Source organism: Xyrauchen texanus, chromosome 12, assembly GCF_025860055.1.
Source record: "Xyrauchen texanus isolate HMW12.3.18 chromosome 12, RBS_HiC_50CHRs, whole genome shotgun sequence".
Lineage (NCBI taxonomy): Eukaryota > Metazoa > Chordata > Actinopteri > Cypriniformes > Catostomidae > Xyrauchen > Xyrauchen texanus.
Window position 1 is genome coordinate 26,808,844 of NC_068287.1, and position 17,533 is coordinate 26,826,376.

At 38.7% G+C, this 17,533-nt stretch overlaps 2 protein-coding genes and 1 pseudogene across 3 annotated transcripts; 2 read left to right on the forward strand and 1 right to left on the reverse strand.

The window, feature by feature from the left end:
• Nucleotides 1-3,710: 3,710 nt before the first annotated feature.
• On the reverse strand, nucleotides 3,711-9,964 carry LOC127652334 (protein unc-119 homolog A-like; annotated as a pseudogene).
• LOC127652885 (mucin-4-like) lies at nucleotides 9,139-14,003 on the forward strand. Its single transcript, XM_052139315.1, has 2 exons — nucleotides 9,139-9,273; nucleotides 10,843-14,003. Exon 2 carries the CDS (start codon nucleotides 10,851-10,853, stop codon nucleotides 12,546-12,548), a length of 1,698 nt encoding a protein of 565 aa, XP_051995275.1. The 5' UTR covers nucleotides 9,139-9,273; nucleotides 10,843-10,850; the 3' UTR covers nucleotides 12,549-14,003.
• A 565-nt stretch (nucleotides 14,004-14,568) lies between these two features.
• Nucleotides 14,569-17,271, forward strand: LOC127652912 (mucin-5B-like). Of its 2 annotated transcripts, none has more exons than XM_052139366.1 (2): nucleotides 14,569-14,800; nucleotides 15,318-17,271. In XM_052139366.1, the coding sequence occupies exon 2, from the start codon at nucleotides 15,645-15,647 to the stop codon at nucleotides 16,971-16,973; it is 1,329 nt and encodes a 442-aa protein (XP_051995326.1). In that variant the 5' UTR covers nucleotides 14,569-14,800; nucleotides 15,318-15,644; the 3' UTR covers nucleotides 16,974-17,271. The 2 variants fall into 2 exon arrangements, with proteins under 2 accessions (XP_051995326.1, XP_051995325.1); XM_052139365.1 differs by having other exon boundaries at nucleotides 14,569-14,741.
• Nucleotides 17,272-17,533: the final 262 nt, after the last annotated feature.

Below are 17,533 nucleotides of genomic sequence, written 5' to 3' on the forward strand. Positions count from 1 at the left end.
ATGTTCACAACTTGAAATCAAAGTAAATCTACCTTTCCAAAATATCAGTTATAGCAATGTTATCGTAACACAAAGTTAACATTAGTTACCGCAACAGAAAGGAAATGTAATTTCATCCTCTGTTAAATTAAAGTGCAAATTGTGTTTTGGTGGCTACTATGGTATGGTGACTCTTGTAGAAGCCTGCCGCCTTTTTAAAACAGACCCAAGTGTATCCGCCTGCATCCCGCAAGATGACAAGGAACACCCACGATATGCCCACCTCAAGTAACCCCACGCTTGGATCATAAATCGATTCCACTGTTTAAAATAACTATTCAAATCCTATCCTAATGGGTTTTTTGAATTTATGAGTAAAATAAGGTCTGTGGTACACTGTGGTAACATTACATGATACGTGGACATTTTGTTCTACAACAGGGGTTCTCAACGGGGCATTCAAAGGATGCCGGGGGCGCTGAGAGCAAATTAATAGAGAGAGGGGCGTTTGGTTACCAATTGTTTATCAGTCATTATAACCAAATCTATTGCCACTTTGCATTAAAACATTTATCTAGACCAGAGGCGGTGGCGGCGGCAGCCGATTTTGCCGGGGCTTCAGCCCCGAATGTATTTTGAAAAGTTGACTGACAAATATGAAACCGGACAATAGCCTATGTAAACCCCCGAAACCATAAGTTGCCTTATTTCATTGTGTTTTGGCTTTGCACATACTGCATACAGCCTGTAAAAATAGACATAGGCATAATCTAGCCTATAGAATAAGTTTCTTTGCTGTCGGTAACCTATGGGCGACTCCGTTTCTTCCTCTCTGTTGAATATGCAGCAGGTAGGGGAGGAGCTTGCACAGTCGTTGACATCAACTAACGTTACTTAGTGGCGAGTTAACAGCAGTTAGCAGGAAAGACAGCAAAAATGAAGCAAATGAGGCTTTGGGGATTTTTCCGAAAGAAGTCAGTGGGTAAGAATTCACATTTGTTTTTGTCCTTAAAGTCTGAAGATCATCATCTGTGTGGCTTTCACCCACAGTAGGCTAAACGTGAAGAGGTGCACTACCGACTATCAATACATGTTGTAGCCTCTAGCCTCCTTGTTATCGCACCTGCCTTCCTCGTTGGAGACGATGGTTCGAGTCCCTTGCGGGGCGTTGTTTTTTATTTATCAGGTGTTTTTTTCTCCAAGGATAACCAATAAGCATTAACATAAAATGTATGTGTGACATGTTTTGTGATATTAGTTTGTAGTAAATATACACTTTGATTTGATTAAATGGTTTTGTAGAGGGTAGCAAATATGAGCTACTGACTGAGGAGCAGCTACAGCAGCTGTGCCAGAATCAGGCATGGAAACTGCTAACAATTAATTAAGTCACTTTACTTTAGAGAAAGTTAAAAGTGAAACATTGTTTATCCCAATGATCCTAATGAAAGGATTTTGACAGATGAACATTGAGAATTATATACAGTTTGATGCCATGGTGTGTCAATGAACTTAGACTAAAGTAGCCTACCGGTAATTCATGTATTGCTTTAATTTAGGTTCTTATACATAATTTTGACTATATTATATGTCAAAAAATATAAATTATTTATATTCAGTATTTTTTTTACCTCACTTTACTCACTATAATATAACTCTTTTGTGATGACTTTATGGTAATGTACATGACAATTCAAGAATCATGATAGATCTTAGGGCAATCCCACTGATCTGCTCTTCCCAATACATTTCCTTCAATGGTATTGGTCTACAATTTGACATATGTAGCACTTGATGAATTCGTTATTTGAAGCTAATTTGCAATAAGTTATGTGCTGTATCTGTTCTTTTGCATCAGAGATGATTCAGGGAGGAGAGAGGATGAGTTAGTCAAGGATAGTACTAGAGTGGAAGATTTAGGAACTATAGAAACAGGCCCAGCCAGAGCAAAACTCAAAGAATACCCTCTCACCAGCTTTGGACTACAGAGAAGTGGTTGCTAATGTGAAAATAAAATCGTCTGGGCTAAGCCCTGGATGTCCTTCAATGCTGGAAACGCCTCTGGTCCTGATTAAGATGATGTCATGGCAGTAGAGGCGGCGCAACTGTGACGATCAGCATGTAATCCCACCCACGTTGAGGTGGCACTAAACTGCAGCAAGAGCTTTGCTGGTATTGAAGACACTGGCAACTAGGTGATTGATAACAATAATTTCAAACTTGCTTAACGTTTTTTCTGGTTTACCCAAAATTGAAGCATATGTCCACCCCTCTGAAAGCAGAAGCCATTTTACACATGATGTTTTTTCTTGTCCAATCATTGTTTCTGACATTCCACTCTTGTTGATCTTTAGATCACACCAAGACCTGATGGTCAAACCTTGCTGTTCTCTTCCAGACATTGTCAGCACTCAGGAACTGTTGAAAGCAAAGAGAAGAGCTGGAAGGAAGCAGATGAGAAGATACACTTAATGGCACTTTTCCACTGCACATTACAGTTCAACTCACCTCAACTCTTCTCACTTTACTTTTCAGAGATTGCATTTGCTCTGCAGTGAGCACCACTTGCATTCTACACATAGCTTCTTCAGTGCCTTCCCTGTTCTGAAGTCGACCAATCAGAGTGTCTGGAGATGGCAAATACTCATACTGAATCAACCAGTCCTACACACACACAAACCATACACACACGTTTGAAGGCTGAAACTATTCTCCAGGGTAGGCCTAATTGTAGTTTGTTGCATCTCGTCAACATTAATTGCAAAACTTAGCATTTTTTAAATTAAAGATGAACATTGCACATTGAACATGTGGAGTTTAATTCTGATCGAGATTTAAAGTAATCTTACCACTCCTTGTGCATATTGGAGAAGAATGCTAAGAAGGGCAGGGCAGTAAGGACTGTCCAGTTGGTCAAAACTGAGGTCATGGTCATTCAGTGTGACATCCACGGCTTCTCCTTGCTATTAAAGCACCAGCATTAGGCTTAAACACACACAATTATCAATTACATAAATATTACGCATTTAGAATGGAAAAATTACGATACAATGTAACTGGAAATAGTTTACATATTCACCCATGCAGTCATGGTCATGTTTGTCCTCTGTTTTATATTACTTCCAGAGTGGCTGTGTTTGTTTTGATCAATGTACTTGCCCAGCATTTCTCTCTTTCTCTCTCTCTCTCTCTCTCTCTCTCTCTCTCTCTCTCTCTCTCTCTCTTCCCTCAACGGGAGTTTTAAAGATCCATCAACACGTGTGACCTCCATGAATGCACGTGTAACCCCTTGGTCACTGTTTAGGTTTTGAATAAACTATGAGTCTGAAAATAGGCCAAGAAGAAGTGAAGTAGTGTGAACAGTATGACAACAATTCAAAATCCTCCTTTGCACACTCTGACACACATAGACATTAGCTGAAAGCATCTTCAACATCTCTCTTGTTTTTGAAGGAAATTATAGACAAATTTATAGCTTAATTAAAATATCTGGAGCTCTTGGCTTGAGAGAAAAGTGATACAGTGATCTCAGTATGAAGACAGAACGAGCTATAAGGGTAAAAACATATGAAAGAGTCGTATAATTTCCCATCTTGTGTTTGGGGCTTTGGAAGACTCCCTGATAAGAGGAAAAGGTCTTTATATTCATTGACATTATTAATGTGCTAAGACTGTGACTGGACATTGAGATGTGTTATAAAGTATGTGTATGTACATCCATCCATGTATATTTATAAATCACTGCTGTGTGAATCCAGGTCTGTAAGCGGTAGATGTGTTCACATGTATTTCTGCTGTGTTGAATACAGAAACCAATCTCAAAATCAAAAGTCTTCAGCAGCAGATCCCTGAAGTAATGCCTCTTCAATCAGCTGAAACCCGTTCACTGCCTTACCGCCCACTGTAAACTCCAACCTACTCAGAAGACAGACAAAATTAAAAGAAAGATGTCCTACAATTTGCAGACAGATACTCACCAATCATCCATCCATCCATCTTCAACCGCTTATCCGAAGTCGGGTCGCGGGGGCAGCTGCTCCAGCAGGGGGCCCCAAACTTCCCTATCCCGAGCCACATTAACCAGCTCTGACTGGGCGACCCCGAGGCGTTCCCAGGCCAGTGTGGAGATGTAATCTCTCCACCTAGTCCTGGGTCTTCCCGAGGCCTCCTCCCAGCTGGACGTGCCTGAAACACCTCCCTAGGGAGGCGGCCAGGGGCATCCTTACCAGATGCCCAAACCACCTCAACTGACTCCTTTCAACGCAAAGGAGCAGCGGCTCTACTCCGAGCTCCTCACGGATGACTGAGCTCCTCACCCTATCTCTAAGGGAGAAGCCCGCCACCCTTCTGAGGAAGCCCATTTCGGCCGCTTGTACTCGCTGACCTAGTTCTTTCGGTCATGACCCAACCTTCATGACCATAGGTGAGGGTAGGAACAAAAATTGACCGGTAGATCGAGAGCTTTGCCTTTCGGCTCAGCTCTCTTTTACGTGACAACGGTGCGATAGAGCGAGTGCAATACCGCCCCTGCTGCCCCGATTCTCCGGCCAACCTCCCGCTCCATTGTCCCCTCACTCGTGAACAAGACCCCGAGGTACTTGAACTCCTTCACTTGGGGCAAAACCTCATTCCCTACCTGGAGTACGCACTCCATCGGTTTCCTGCTGAGAACCATGGCCTCAGATTTAGAGGTGCTAATCCTCATCCCAGCTGCTTCACACTCGACTGCCAAGCGATCCAGTGAGAGCTGAAGGTCACGGACCGATGATGACATGAAGACAACATCATCTGCAAAAGCAGCGATGAGATCCCCAGCCCACCGAACCGCACACCTTCCCCACCCGACTACGCCTCGATATCCTGTCCATGAATATCACAAACAGGATTGGTGACAAAGCGCAGCCTTGGCGGAGACCAACCCCACATGGAATGAACTCGACTTTGTGCCGAGGACCCGGACACAGCCCTCGCTTTGGACGTACAGGGATTGGATCAGCCCTAAGAAGGGACCCCCCACCCCGTACTCCCGCAGCACCTCCCACAGTCTCTCCCGGGGGACCCGGTCATACGCCTTCTCCAGATCCACAAAACACATGTAGACCGGATGGGCATACTCCCAGGCCCCCTCCAGGATCCTTGCGAGAGTAAAGTACCATACTCACCAATATTACAGTTTAAAGTTATAGTAAATGTCTAAAGTTAGACATTAAAAGTTAACATGAAATAGCATTCACAACCCATTTTACTTCCATAATCAGATGTATTTTAATGTGGAACAGAATATTCCACGAGAAGAAAATTAAGGGCAGTGCTTTATTTTATCCACTGGGAATTGATTGGAATGTGAAAGTGGTCTCTGACATTTGCTAAAGCATAAAGTCATTTGAGAGGCGGGGCAAGTTATTATATTTTGATGAAAGATTAAGACAAACTTTAATTATTATTATTTTTTTGTTGCATTTGGATTGTGCATGTTCACAATACGACCAGTGGCGTGTATTAAGAGTCAAATTCGCCACTGATTATTTTCACATGCTTTACGGCAAACTTGCAGCAAATTGTCCAGTGTTGCTGCAGGTTCACCATGACCGGTGAAGAACTGCAAACTTCACCCAAACATTTGCATATGAAAATAATGGCAAATTTGTGGCAAGTTCACAGCTAGTTTCACAGAATTCTAGATTTTTTTTGTAAGGGCAATTTTGAGTTCTTGCTGACAATAAACATTTAGATATATTCTAGATTATTTTAGATAAATTCTCTCCATTCAAGAACTCTATAGCAATTCTCTCCCAAATTCATAAACTAACCCAGGAATCATTTTAAAGACATCACATACGTGGCTCCAATCTCCCTGAGATTTAGAAATGTGGGTGTGAAATGATACTGAATGAAGCACCCCGCATCCAACTCTATGACGTCTTATATTTCTGTAAGAGAAAAAGAAAACATGCATAACAAGAAAGAGCGAATATTTTAATATTGAGGAGAGAGAGAAACAGAGACAGTACAGATGAAATACAATGAAACACATCCTTATGTTTCAGAAATCCTATTGCACATAATGTCCACTAGAGAGCAAATGACTTGGAGCACATTTACTACCTAATTAGCATAAGCACAGTTTCACAATTTTAAACTGTAGAATACAGTATATGGTTAAATATAATATTACCGACCACACAAGTAAAAATCTCCAGACAAACATGAAAACACTAATGTATTCACACATACCTGTTGGACTGTGTCTTTTCAGGTCCAGAATGACTGATCCAACTTCCAAGTCTCTAATTTTGAAGCGTGAGGAAACTAATATTGTAGATGTTGTCTTCTGGGGAGCACAGGTATTCTGTACACATTAACAACAATAGTAGTTATAACAGTAGAAAAACAATTATGTGTTAGAGGTGAGAAACCCTAAGCCATGTGTGAGTTGGTAGAGTAATATAGATAATTCTATGTACCTTAAATCCTTAATGTTGATAACCACCTGCAGAGATTAAAACCATTTATTAACTATACTATAGGTATATACTATACAAGGGCACATAGATCTGTTATTTGTATCCCAAATGTATTTAAAATTATAACAGTGGCTATTAATGTAATTATACAGTACAGTTTAATATATAAAAGTATATGGGTATATAAAAACATAGAATAAATATAATCAATTGTGGTCATACCAACTTGCTTGTGGTTGATATTATTATTATTTTTTTTTGTAAATGAGTAGTGTATTACCTGTTATTTTTTCATTATTACATTATGTAATAATTAACCCAATGTGATTTCCTAGCAAATTAAAACTGCAACAAACTGTAACAGTATAAGAACGGGCAAGGAGGAGGCTGAAACCGGCTGTATAGTAAACATAAACTTTAATGGTAAACTTAAAACCAACATAAACAAACATGCCTGCCTGCCTCTCTTAATTCAATTCAAAATTACTTTATTGGCATGACTGTACACAATAAAATATTGCCAAAGCTTGGAATATATAGAATAATTATAAAGACATCAAAATAATAAAATAACTTAAATTTAAATGTACAAATTAAATTAATTGTACAAATTAACAGTGTAACAAATTAAAAAATAAAATAAAATGAAAATAATAATTAGAACAGTTTATGAACATTTCAAAATTCTGTGAACAATTTAGAATTCAGTGTGTAAGTGTTTGCGTGTTTGTTTGTGTGTACGAGTGTGTGTGTGTGTCTGTGTGTGTGTGAGTGCATCACTGATTAGTCGTCGACTCTCTCTTTTTGTGAAAAGCTTCAATGTATCTTGCTGCTAGTATGATACAATCTCTTTTTTCACCTAATAAATGTTGAAATTATGTTTTGTTGTCTAATTTGATGAAGTTAGGGCAAAGTATTTCAAATTTTGTATAAAAAGTCCCTCTAATGTCCTCATAGTTGGGGCAGCTGGTGAGGAAGTGTTGCTCTGTCTCCACTTCTCCATGGTCACAGTATGGGCAGATGCGTCTCTCTCTGGGCAGCCAGTTCTGTCTGTATCTGCCCGTCTCTACAGTCAGAGTGTGATTGCTCAGTCTGTACCTCGTCATCCTTCTTCTTAATTTACAGTCTTTCACTGTACTCAGGTATTCTGCGCTTGTGTAGTCTCTATTTAGGGCCAAATAACATTCCAGTTTAATTTGTTTTTCTGTTGATTCAGTCCAGTATGTCAGGTAATTCTCTTGTTGTGCTTTTATCATGTGGTTGGGCCGGATGGTGTGGATGAGGGTGTCCGTGTCCTGAATTATGTATTAAAGTGTGTGGTCAATGAACTATCACTATATAATTTACCTTAAACATCTTTTGACTATAGATAATTATAGAAAAATATAGAAATATAGAAAAGATAATATTGAAAAAATATATATTGTAGAATATCTGCCATCTGTGTTACAGAACAATCACAAGAAGACATCAACCTATGTATCCACTACAAATCAGCAATGGTCGTACAGCAGCAATTTTGTAATATTTAAAGATAACTATGTATAATTATTTCATAATTCTATATTGAATTATTGTTATATGAGGGGCTTTCTATCAGTAATATCACACGAGCAAGAGTGCGATATGGCCCTACATCAGCACTGCTGTGATTCGGCCGTAGGTAATTACATAGTTTTATATATTTCCAGCGTTTTTTTTATTTTATTATGTCATTCGCAATGCTTCATGGGATTGTAGTTGGTGCCCTCATGAAAGATGCTTAGTAAATATTCTTGTACCTTTTATGTTTTTGTTGAATGTTCGAATACGTTTTTGCTTCATATCAAAGTTTTTAATGTTGCGATTCACATCTGAGCTGGTTAGTTTTGTTCATGGCTTACAATACTTTTATGGAGGGTTTTATGAAAAGTCTATGAAAACAAATTAATAAGAAAAAATACTTCTGAAACACAAATGGATGAAGAGGTGGGCGTGCACTGTTGGGCTCTACCAGAGCATCATTTGTAATGCTAATGCGATGATATTTTAGAAAAATAAATTAAGGAAAAGTCACATAGCATTTTTTGATACGCACATGATTAATTTATTCAATGAGTTTAAGCATATAGAGATTATGGAGATAAAGTAAGATGGTCAAATGACCTCAATATGGTGGCACACAGCACCATATATAATATATAGTATAAAGCGTACTTCACTAGATTATTCATCTCTTGTGAGTATATATCATTTTATACATATCTTTAAATTGAGTAATATTCTGCTATTACAATTTTTTTAAAGTGTTAAAAATGTTTAAAAAAGGACATTTTTGTTTACTTGTTTGATAATAAAATTTGTTTTTGTGTTGGGTCACCACTTAATGACCCAATAAAATCTGGGTCCCAAAGCACAACTGGTTGAGAACCATTGGTCTACAGGACATTCATGGCTTCCATATGTATTACAAAGATCTAGTGACATTTGCATCGCCTTTAAAAAGCAGTGAGCAAAACAGACTTTGGTGAATATGGTCGTGTTCCTCATCAGTTGCAGTTGAACAATCTGAATGTTATATGAGTCAACAGGATGTATTTACATCTATGCTCTATTTTTTTCCAAGGAGGCACTGATGGGGGTAAGAGGCGGAGTCACCAAACCACATCCTGCTTTACCCCAAACTCTCACCTCATCCCACTGTTGGCATGGTGATCAAATTGTCATTTCCTCATGTCAGTTCAAAGCTTCAGCTAGTGGAGAGAAGTATCCCAGAAGGTACCACTATGCAAACAAATAAATTACACAGTACCAGGAAGACAGAGACAGCGTGATGAGCTCTCAACATCAGGTATGATCGTTGTATACATTATTCTTTCAATTGATTAAAAAAGTGGAGTAATATATGGGTATCCAAAGTGCACTGTTGATTTTAGGCTACTTTGTGACGTGTTGAGTTGTATCTAGCTTTGGTTGAGTTAGTAATGATCACTACTAAGTGAGTAAAAAAAATATTCTGTTAGTGTTATCCCTAATGCTTGTAGCCTCCTTATATTAGAAATCCACAGGGCTGTACTTTGTTTTGTAACACTGTATTCATACTTATAGAACAGGATGTTCCTTTATTTGGAGAAGAGCTGTAATAAAAGTACTGATATATACCATTATAGCATTGGGACACATCATTGTTTGTATCACTCCACTTGTCTGTGTTTGTGGCATTCCAGACATGCAACAAACAATGCTTGATCCTGCTTTGCCTTCATTTGGAACTTCTTTTGTGAACAGAGCAAACATAGACAAAATAACTGGCCATATTTGTGTCTAAATATATGTAAGAAAAATGTGTCTGGCATATACACTGATCAGCCACAACATTAAAACAACCTGCCTAATATTGTGTAGGTCCCCCTTGTGCCACCAAAACCGTGCCAACCCACATCTCAGAATAACATTCTGAGATACTATTCTTCCCACCATAATTGTACAGAGCCGTTATCTGAGTTACCGAAAACCTTGTCAGTTTTAACCAGTCTGGCCATTCTCTGTTGAACTCTCTCATCAACAAGGCATTTCCATGTGCAGAACTGCCGGTCACTTTATTGTTTTATGTTTTTGGCACTATTCAGGGTAAATTCTAGAGACTGTTGTGTGTGAAGGAGATCAGCAGTTACAGAAATGTTCAAACCAGCCCATCTGTCACCAACAATCATCCATGCGATTATCTAATAAGCAAATCGTGTGGCAGCAACGCAGTGCGTAAAATCATGTAGATATGGGTCATGAGCTTCAGGTAATGTTCACATCAACCATCAAAATGGGGAAAAGTTTTTATCTCAGTGATTTGGACCATGGCATGATTGTTGGTGCCAGACGGGCTGGTGTGAGTATTTCTGTAACTGTTGATCTCCTGGGATTTTCACGTACAACAGTCTCTAGAATTTACTCCGAATGGTGCCAAAAACAAAAAACATCCAGTAAGCGACAGTTCTGCGGATGGAAATGCCTTGTTGATGAGAGAGGTCAATGGATAGCAGGTTAGCGCAGTTTTGGTTGCACGAGGGGGACCTACCCAATTTTAATCAGGTTGTTTTAATGTTGTGGCTGATCAGTGTATATACAGCATGTCTAAAATGTAAATTATTCAATATTACCTTCTTGTTCACAATAGAAAACGGATTAGAGTGGGTGTAGCCTCAAAATCATGATGTTGGTCCTGTATGGCATTCCTGATATTCAGCAGAACAATACTGATTAATTATCTCTAGATAGTAAACATTCACAGGAGAGTACTTTTTATTCTAACACTATATTCTTAAATTAATCAATTGTTTATACAGTAATTATAATGTACTCTTTATCTCTAAAAAGTTGTCACATTATCTGTCTTACATGTAGTCTCTCATTATGTCTTTCACAGAAGCGATAATGGAGTTAACTTTACTGTCCATCACAGTGTGGCTTACTCACTTCCTCTTTGCCTCGGCTATATATTTCAACACAACTACAACAAAAAAACTGCCAGCAAACAACCTGAGTGACTATACTGAAAACACACAAATCACTGGGGCAACAACAGAAACAAACCAAGAACCCAGAATACTGATTAATTCAACAGCTTTGTCACCTCAGACCATGAGATCCCAGGGCAGCACAGTTGCTACAGCTATGCATGTGGCATTTACAGAAGAAGCAACATACATGCATCAATTCAATGGCAGCAATGAATCTCAGAATGACTTTATGGATATCACAAAAGGACCAGATGAAGGGAGCGTTAGCAGTGCTAGTAATGTTATAATGGACACAAATACAAGTCCAATGGATACCACAGTTTCTTTAAACCCTGCAAGACTGACACTAAAAAAGGATGACAATGAAACAGGAACAAGGTCAAGCACACATAACACAAGTTGTGACAGTGACAAGCACACCAGTTTCGGCAAAGTTCTGAACACACAGACTACCAAACCAGTCACACAGTCTTTATCAGACCCTTCCAATACTGTTACAACAGTTTCCCAGAGAGACTTGACAGGGGTAGGGGATGAGAGAACGAAAGCTGATGAAGGAAATTATGAAATGTACTCCACCCAATCAACATTTGCTAATTTGAACGAGGAGTCAAGAGGAACACAAGTCACAGAGGGAAGTTATAAACTAACAAGTGAACATGAAGTTTCACTGCACAGTGAGCAAAATTACAACACAGGAACAAGTACAACAGAAGTGAGTACTTCAACACCAAAAACAAGGAACAACTGGATAACTCCACACAATACAAACACACCAATGACTACCTCTGCTTACACAACACACCTTACTGTTACAGACACAACTGAATATCACACCTCAATACCTGTCCTTGTAGCAAAAAGTGGTGGATACTGGACAGAGCAGCCCAGACGAGAGCACAGTACAGACTTTACAACACAGCAGAGTTTATACAGACTCATACTCTCTACAGCACACATTGAAAGAGAAAATAGGAATGAAACAGACACCCTAGACACACCCAGTGGAATCACCAGTAACAACAGCACTATCATAGCTAATGTTATAACAGACAATAGTACAAATGCCACAACCGACAAAACAAACCAAACTGAACGAGACAATACAACATTGCCCAACTGTTTTAACACAAACTCAGAACATCAGTTACTGCAATCAAGGCTGGTCTGCTTCATCACAATATGGACTCTTGCAATGACTGCTTCAGTTTTCCTTGGAATATCTATTTTCCTGTGTGTGCGTCTGTCAGTCGTTAAAGAGAGGATGAGGCACAGGAGAAGAGGACAAGAAGAGAAGGGAGTACCAAAGTGGGAGAAGGAGAGCCTCTGGGCAATCCCCAAAGGATCGGTGCAGGAGAGAGTGGAATTCTGGTACATCAATGGATCTACACTGGAGGCAGACAGGAAGGAGAAGCAAAGAAAAAGTGTAGAGAGACTCAAGAGGAAAAATAATAATGATGAGAACGAACTGTGGATCCAGCCTAGAGTTACTATGGATGATTTATCAGATTTTTGGTTTGCAAATAGAAGAACAAAGGAGGAGAGGAGAGAGGACAGAGACGACATTGAAAGACAGCATGCTGGCAGAGCTGTGAACAATGTCTACGTTTAGAGAGGATTTTAAAACAGTGCTTCTCAATTAGTGGATAGCTACCCAAAAATGGGTCTCTGGACTATTTTGAAAATGCAATGCTGAATGCAAATAATAAAATGCAACTAATCATATATTGAGCAAAGTTAGGATTGTGTATAGTTGTTAATGCCAAATGAAATGCATCCAATCAAACTCAAACAAAATCAAAATAGTTTATTTTGATGCAAATTATTCTGTCACTTGGTAAAGATAGATGCCAATGTGTATGTTGTAAGACATGCCCTCTTCCTTGAAAACCACGAACAGCATATTAATAATATTTTTGTTTTTGACAATTTATTAGGTACACCTGCACACCTACATATTTATGAAATTATCTAATCAGCCAAACATGTGGCAGCAACGCAGTGCATAACAATATGCAGATACAGGTCAGGAGCTTTAGTTAATGTTCACATCAGCCATCAGAATGGGAAAACAAATGATTTCGACCATGGCATGATTGTTGGTGCAGGCAGGCTCGTTTGAGTATTTTTGTTACCGCTGATCCCCTGCCTCTAGCCTCTAGCGTTTACTCAGAATGGTACCAAAAAGTTTTTTAATTAAAAATTCAGTTAGCAGCAGTGATGACGGGAACGCCTTGTTGATGAGCGATATCAGCGGAGAATGGCAGGTTCGAGCTGACAGAAAGGCTATGATAACTCAGATAAACACTCTGAACAATTGTAGTGAGCCGAATAGCATCTCAGAATGCACAATATCAAATCTTAAGGTGGATGGACTACAACAGCAGAAGATCACATCTGGCACTTTATTAGTGTTCATAATAAAGTGCTCAGTGAGTGTATGGTTTGCCAGCCACAATGTATTTTCAGCAGAGAATGCTGCGGCTGCTGAGAGCCAAATACTTTATATACTATATAATATTTTAAAGTTTTAAAGATTTTCAAGACTGGTAATAGCCTATTAGTAAATATATAAACACAAATTTGGTTCTATGTTATGTTGCCATTTGATGTCAATCAATGTTGAATCAATGAGTTGTGAAGCATAGGGTACATTGGATGGAAATCCTATTCAGTAAGTCAGTCGAACAATATTGTCTAGTTTTAGAAAACCTGGATTGTGGCCAAATGAGAACGACATAAATCCAGAAAGATAAATTAGGACTTCCCCTTTCATAGAAAAGTTTGGTGTGGCCTACTTTAACCACAGAACATATTGCTCCACCACTTAAACATCTGAACATCGCAATATTCCATTCACACCACACCCAAAACTTTGCACGACACTTTAGTTGGTATGCATTTTTTTTTTACAGATATATTTTGAAATGTGTATTGTATTTCATTATGATACCAAACACAATAATTTAAAATAATTTAAAGGACTATTCTGTCCATTAAATTCAGATTCTTTATATACATAGGCCTTTGTAAACTATATCTTGTGAAATAAAATAAAAATATATATATCGATTATGAAATGGTGTGAAGTGATGGTAATTTTAAAGATCTGAACCACAGGTGTTGTTTTATATATATACATGAACCTGTTTCAGAAAAGAAGAGGGAGAGACAAACATGTCATGTTATCTGTTCAGAAAGAGGATATAATACAGATAAGTCTTGTTTTATGGTGAAGTGATGGTCCAACAAAATGAACTTTACAAAGGAAAAAAACATTGACATTTTTAAAAGCAATGTTAAGATATTATGTATTGTGCAAAAATGAAACTGGCAGTTAACAGTACAATTAGAAAATGCTGTTACAGACGGTGCTCATTTTAGACATTCAGAAATTCAGAGTGTTAAGTATGAGAAGTCAAGATAGGTATAGGCTACTCACACTTCTCTGAGTTGGCAATATAAGTACCTCCACCCTACAAACATGCATGTACACACTCAAACACACACACACACTTGCACATAGACTCTTAACTTTAAAGTTGTGCAGACAGTGTGATGAAGCACTTTGCTTTATTTGTAACAATCTTTCAGCTACAGCCTCTGTTGGACAGATGCACTCTGTGATATGATGAGAACTTGAGAGGGTGGAGAAATTAAAGAGGCCACGTAGAAAGAGAGATAGAGAGGAAGAGAAATTAACAGGATATAGGTGTTCACTACATGTGCAAGTGTGTAGTGGTTCACATGTGCAATTTGGTCTTGGTGGTCGGAGTTTGCAGTGACTTTACACAGATATCTGAAGGTAAGTGACAGTCCCACATATTCATCAAGAGACCAAACTGGGCACAACTAATCACCAAGGTAATATTTGACTGCCATATTAAAAATGTTTAAGGACAGGTAGACCACATAGAAAGAAAGAGTAAAGGTAATAAACAGCTTAGAGAGTGACATTAATGGCACACTGTCACAAATTTTTGCTGAAATAAGATGCTTTCACGAATGTAGGGATTATGCAACCAAAATGTTCTCTTTTTTCAATTAGAATTGAATTCTAAATGTTTACTGTCACTTAAATTGTCTTCAAGCAATTTTAAAAACTTAATTTTTAACTGAAATAACCAGCATTCATGAATGAAGAGATGATGTAGCCAAAATGTTCTCTTTTTCAATTAGAATTGAATTCTAAATGTTAGCAGGTCTGTGCTTTGATAAAATGAACACAAGTGTTGAATCATTTATGTGCCCAATCATGCAGCTTCATCAAGTTTCATTAGCCTCAAAGAAACTTAGAACAGAAGAAAACTCATGATTTAAAGTGCTAAATGGGTGACTAACTATCTTTTTTCTTCACTGTGCCACGTTTATGTCACTGAAGCTGAAATCTCCCATGCTACATTAAGAGAGAGAGAGAGAGAGAGAGAGAGTGAGAGTGAAAGGGGAATAACAGGGCTGTGTAAAACTTTCCGGCCTAGATTCATGCAAGATTACTCCAGCAGAACGATTACTACGCAAGATGAGAACCTGAAGATGAACTTACGAAAGCTTTGGCTAACAGTATTCTTTTTACTTCAACATTTCACATTGTAGAGCCACAAAAGAGGACAAGACAATATCTGCTCTCACTATCTTGTTCTAAGACTGAAATAGCAGTAGAAAGCTCCAAGAGTTTTCCTTGAGTGACCTTTCAGACAATTTGTACATCATGAGACTAGCTTTTAGCCATTTACTGTTGTCTCTTGCTATTGGACTTTGTTTCAAGTTAATTTATGCACAAGAGAGAAATGAGACAGACACAAATGTCACCACTACATTACTAAATTATGAGACTGTCGATGTAACCTTAAGTCCTGAAGTCACCGTTGAAAATGTTGTCACTGAATTACCGGCAACACCAGATCAGAATCATGCAGTCTCCACTCCTGACTATAAAATAAGCACCATGCATGAAGAGCCAACAGTTGAGGCTACTACGCTACTCATTACTGAGATTGAACAAACAACAAGCCAGACAAAATCAAATTTGTCTGATTCTGAAGGAACAACTGCTCAAGGACAACACACCACAATGGCCTTGGAGCCAATGGAAGCAAGCACCACTGCTGTGGCTATTAGGATAGAAACAGGTGTGACTGCACCAATAACCTCAGAATACCTGCCAAGCACAATGAGTTATGAGTTGACCAGTGCTATGGAACACAGAGCTGAGATCACCACAGAAGCTTTTGCCTTGACTACAGCTTCAACAGCATGGAATTCCACACCCAACGCTTCACAACCACCTGCAGAAGGAACCGAGTTCCCGACCATCATGTCCATCCCCGAGGACACCACCTTCCTCACATCTACCACAAAAGCCTCCACAACAACTCTGATCTCCACCTCAAAGTTAATCTTTCGTGGTGCTCCTGACCTGCATTTTACACTGTCTGAAGATGACTCTGTTTCCACCAATTTAACACCTACCACCATGGGTGGATATGTCAACCAAAGTATTTTGCCTACACAGACCAACTGGTTATTAATAATAATAGTGTGTGTAATCATCATTTGTGTGCTATTTGGAGCCTTGCTTTTATTTGTCCAACGGCGAAAGAAAAACGCCTCGCACAAGTTTAGCCCAGGGTACGTGAACGGACGAAGCAAGCGGTCCATGAAAAAGAAAGGGGCGGAGGATGATGCGTGGGCTGGACCTGTGAATCTAGAGGCTGGAGAGAGAGTGGATTGTGATGGAGAAGTACAGAGGGGTCTGCTGTCTGATGAGGGGAGAGGGGATGGAGATGATATGGCACTCATCACATTTGCTGCCCTGGAATCAGGTGACACTTCTAACGGTGGAGTGGGTGGGGACGGAACCACAGAAGGAAAGAAATGGGATGAGCAGGAGCCTCTGCTTTACATAGATGAGGATTTGGAGGAAGCAGTGTCAGAGAATGAGAGACAGAAAGGAGATGAAAACAGTGGGAAACTGGATGTGAAAGAAATTAAGGATTTGAATGGAGGAGAAGCATTCTGTCTCACCACAGCGGTTTAAAAGTTATCTTCTATTCAAAGAACTGACTTTTAAACATAGGATTGATTTTTATTACTTAATGTTTTGATTTATTTTTGTCATTAAGATGGACTAAATAATAATTGTATGTAATGTAACTCAATAATGGTGCAAAGTTTAAATGCTGCTTTAAACTTCTTGTTCACTTTCCTTAATCTAAATATTAGTTGATTTTCACACTTAATGATCTTATCAAATTATGTCCAAATACTTTATTTTCCAATGCTTTTTGTATTTGAATTGAACAACCAAATAATTATCATGCAAACTGTTCAGATAAAGAGGCATTTAAAAACAAGAGGATTTCTGATCTGCTTGGTGATTTCAGGCATTACAGCTCCAAAATTCAAAAATCAATAACATTGTGACTGCTTGCTAGCTGGATATTTAAAGCAACAACAACAACAAAAAAAAAACTCCCTGGGCATGTCTCTTTAACACTAATCACTCATAACAACACAAACGTGACCAGCATCTGCCAAAAAAAAAAAAAAAAAAGGTGGTGCGTTTCACATTCTGAACACCAGGCATTTTTCACCAAA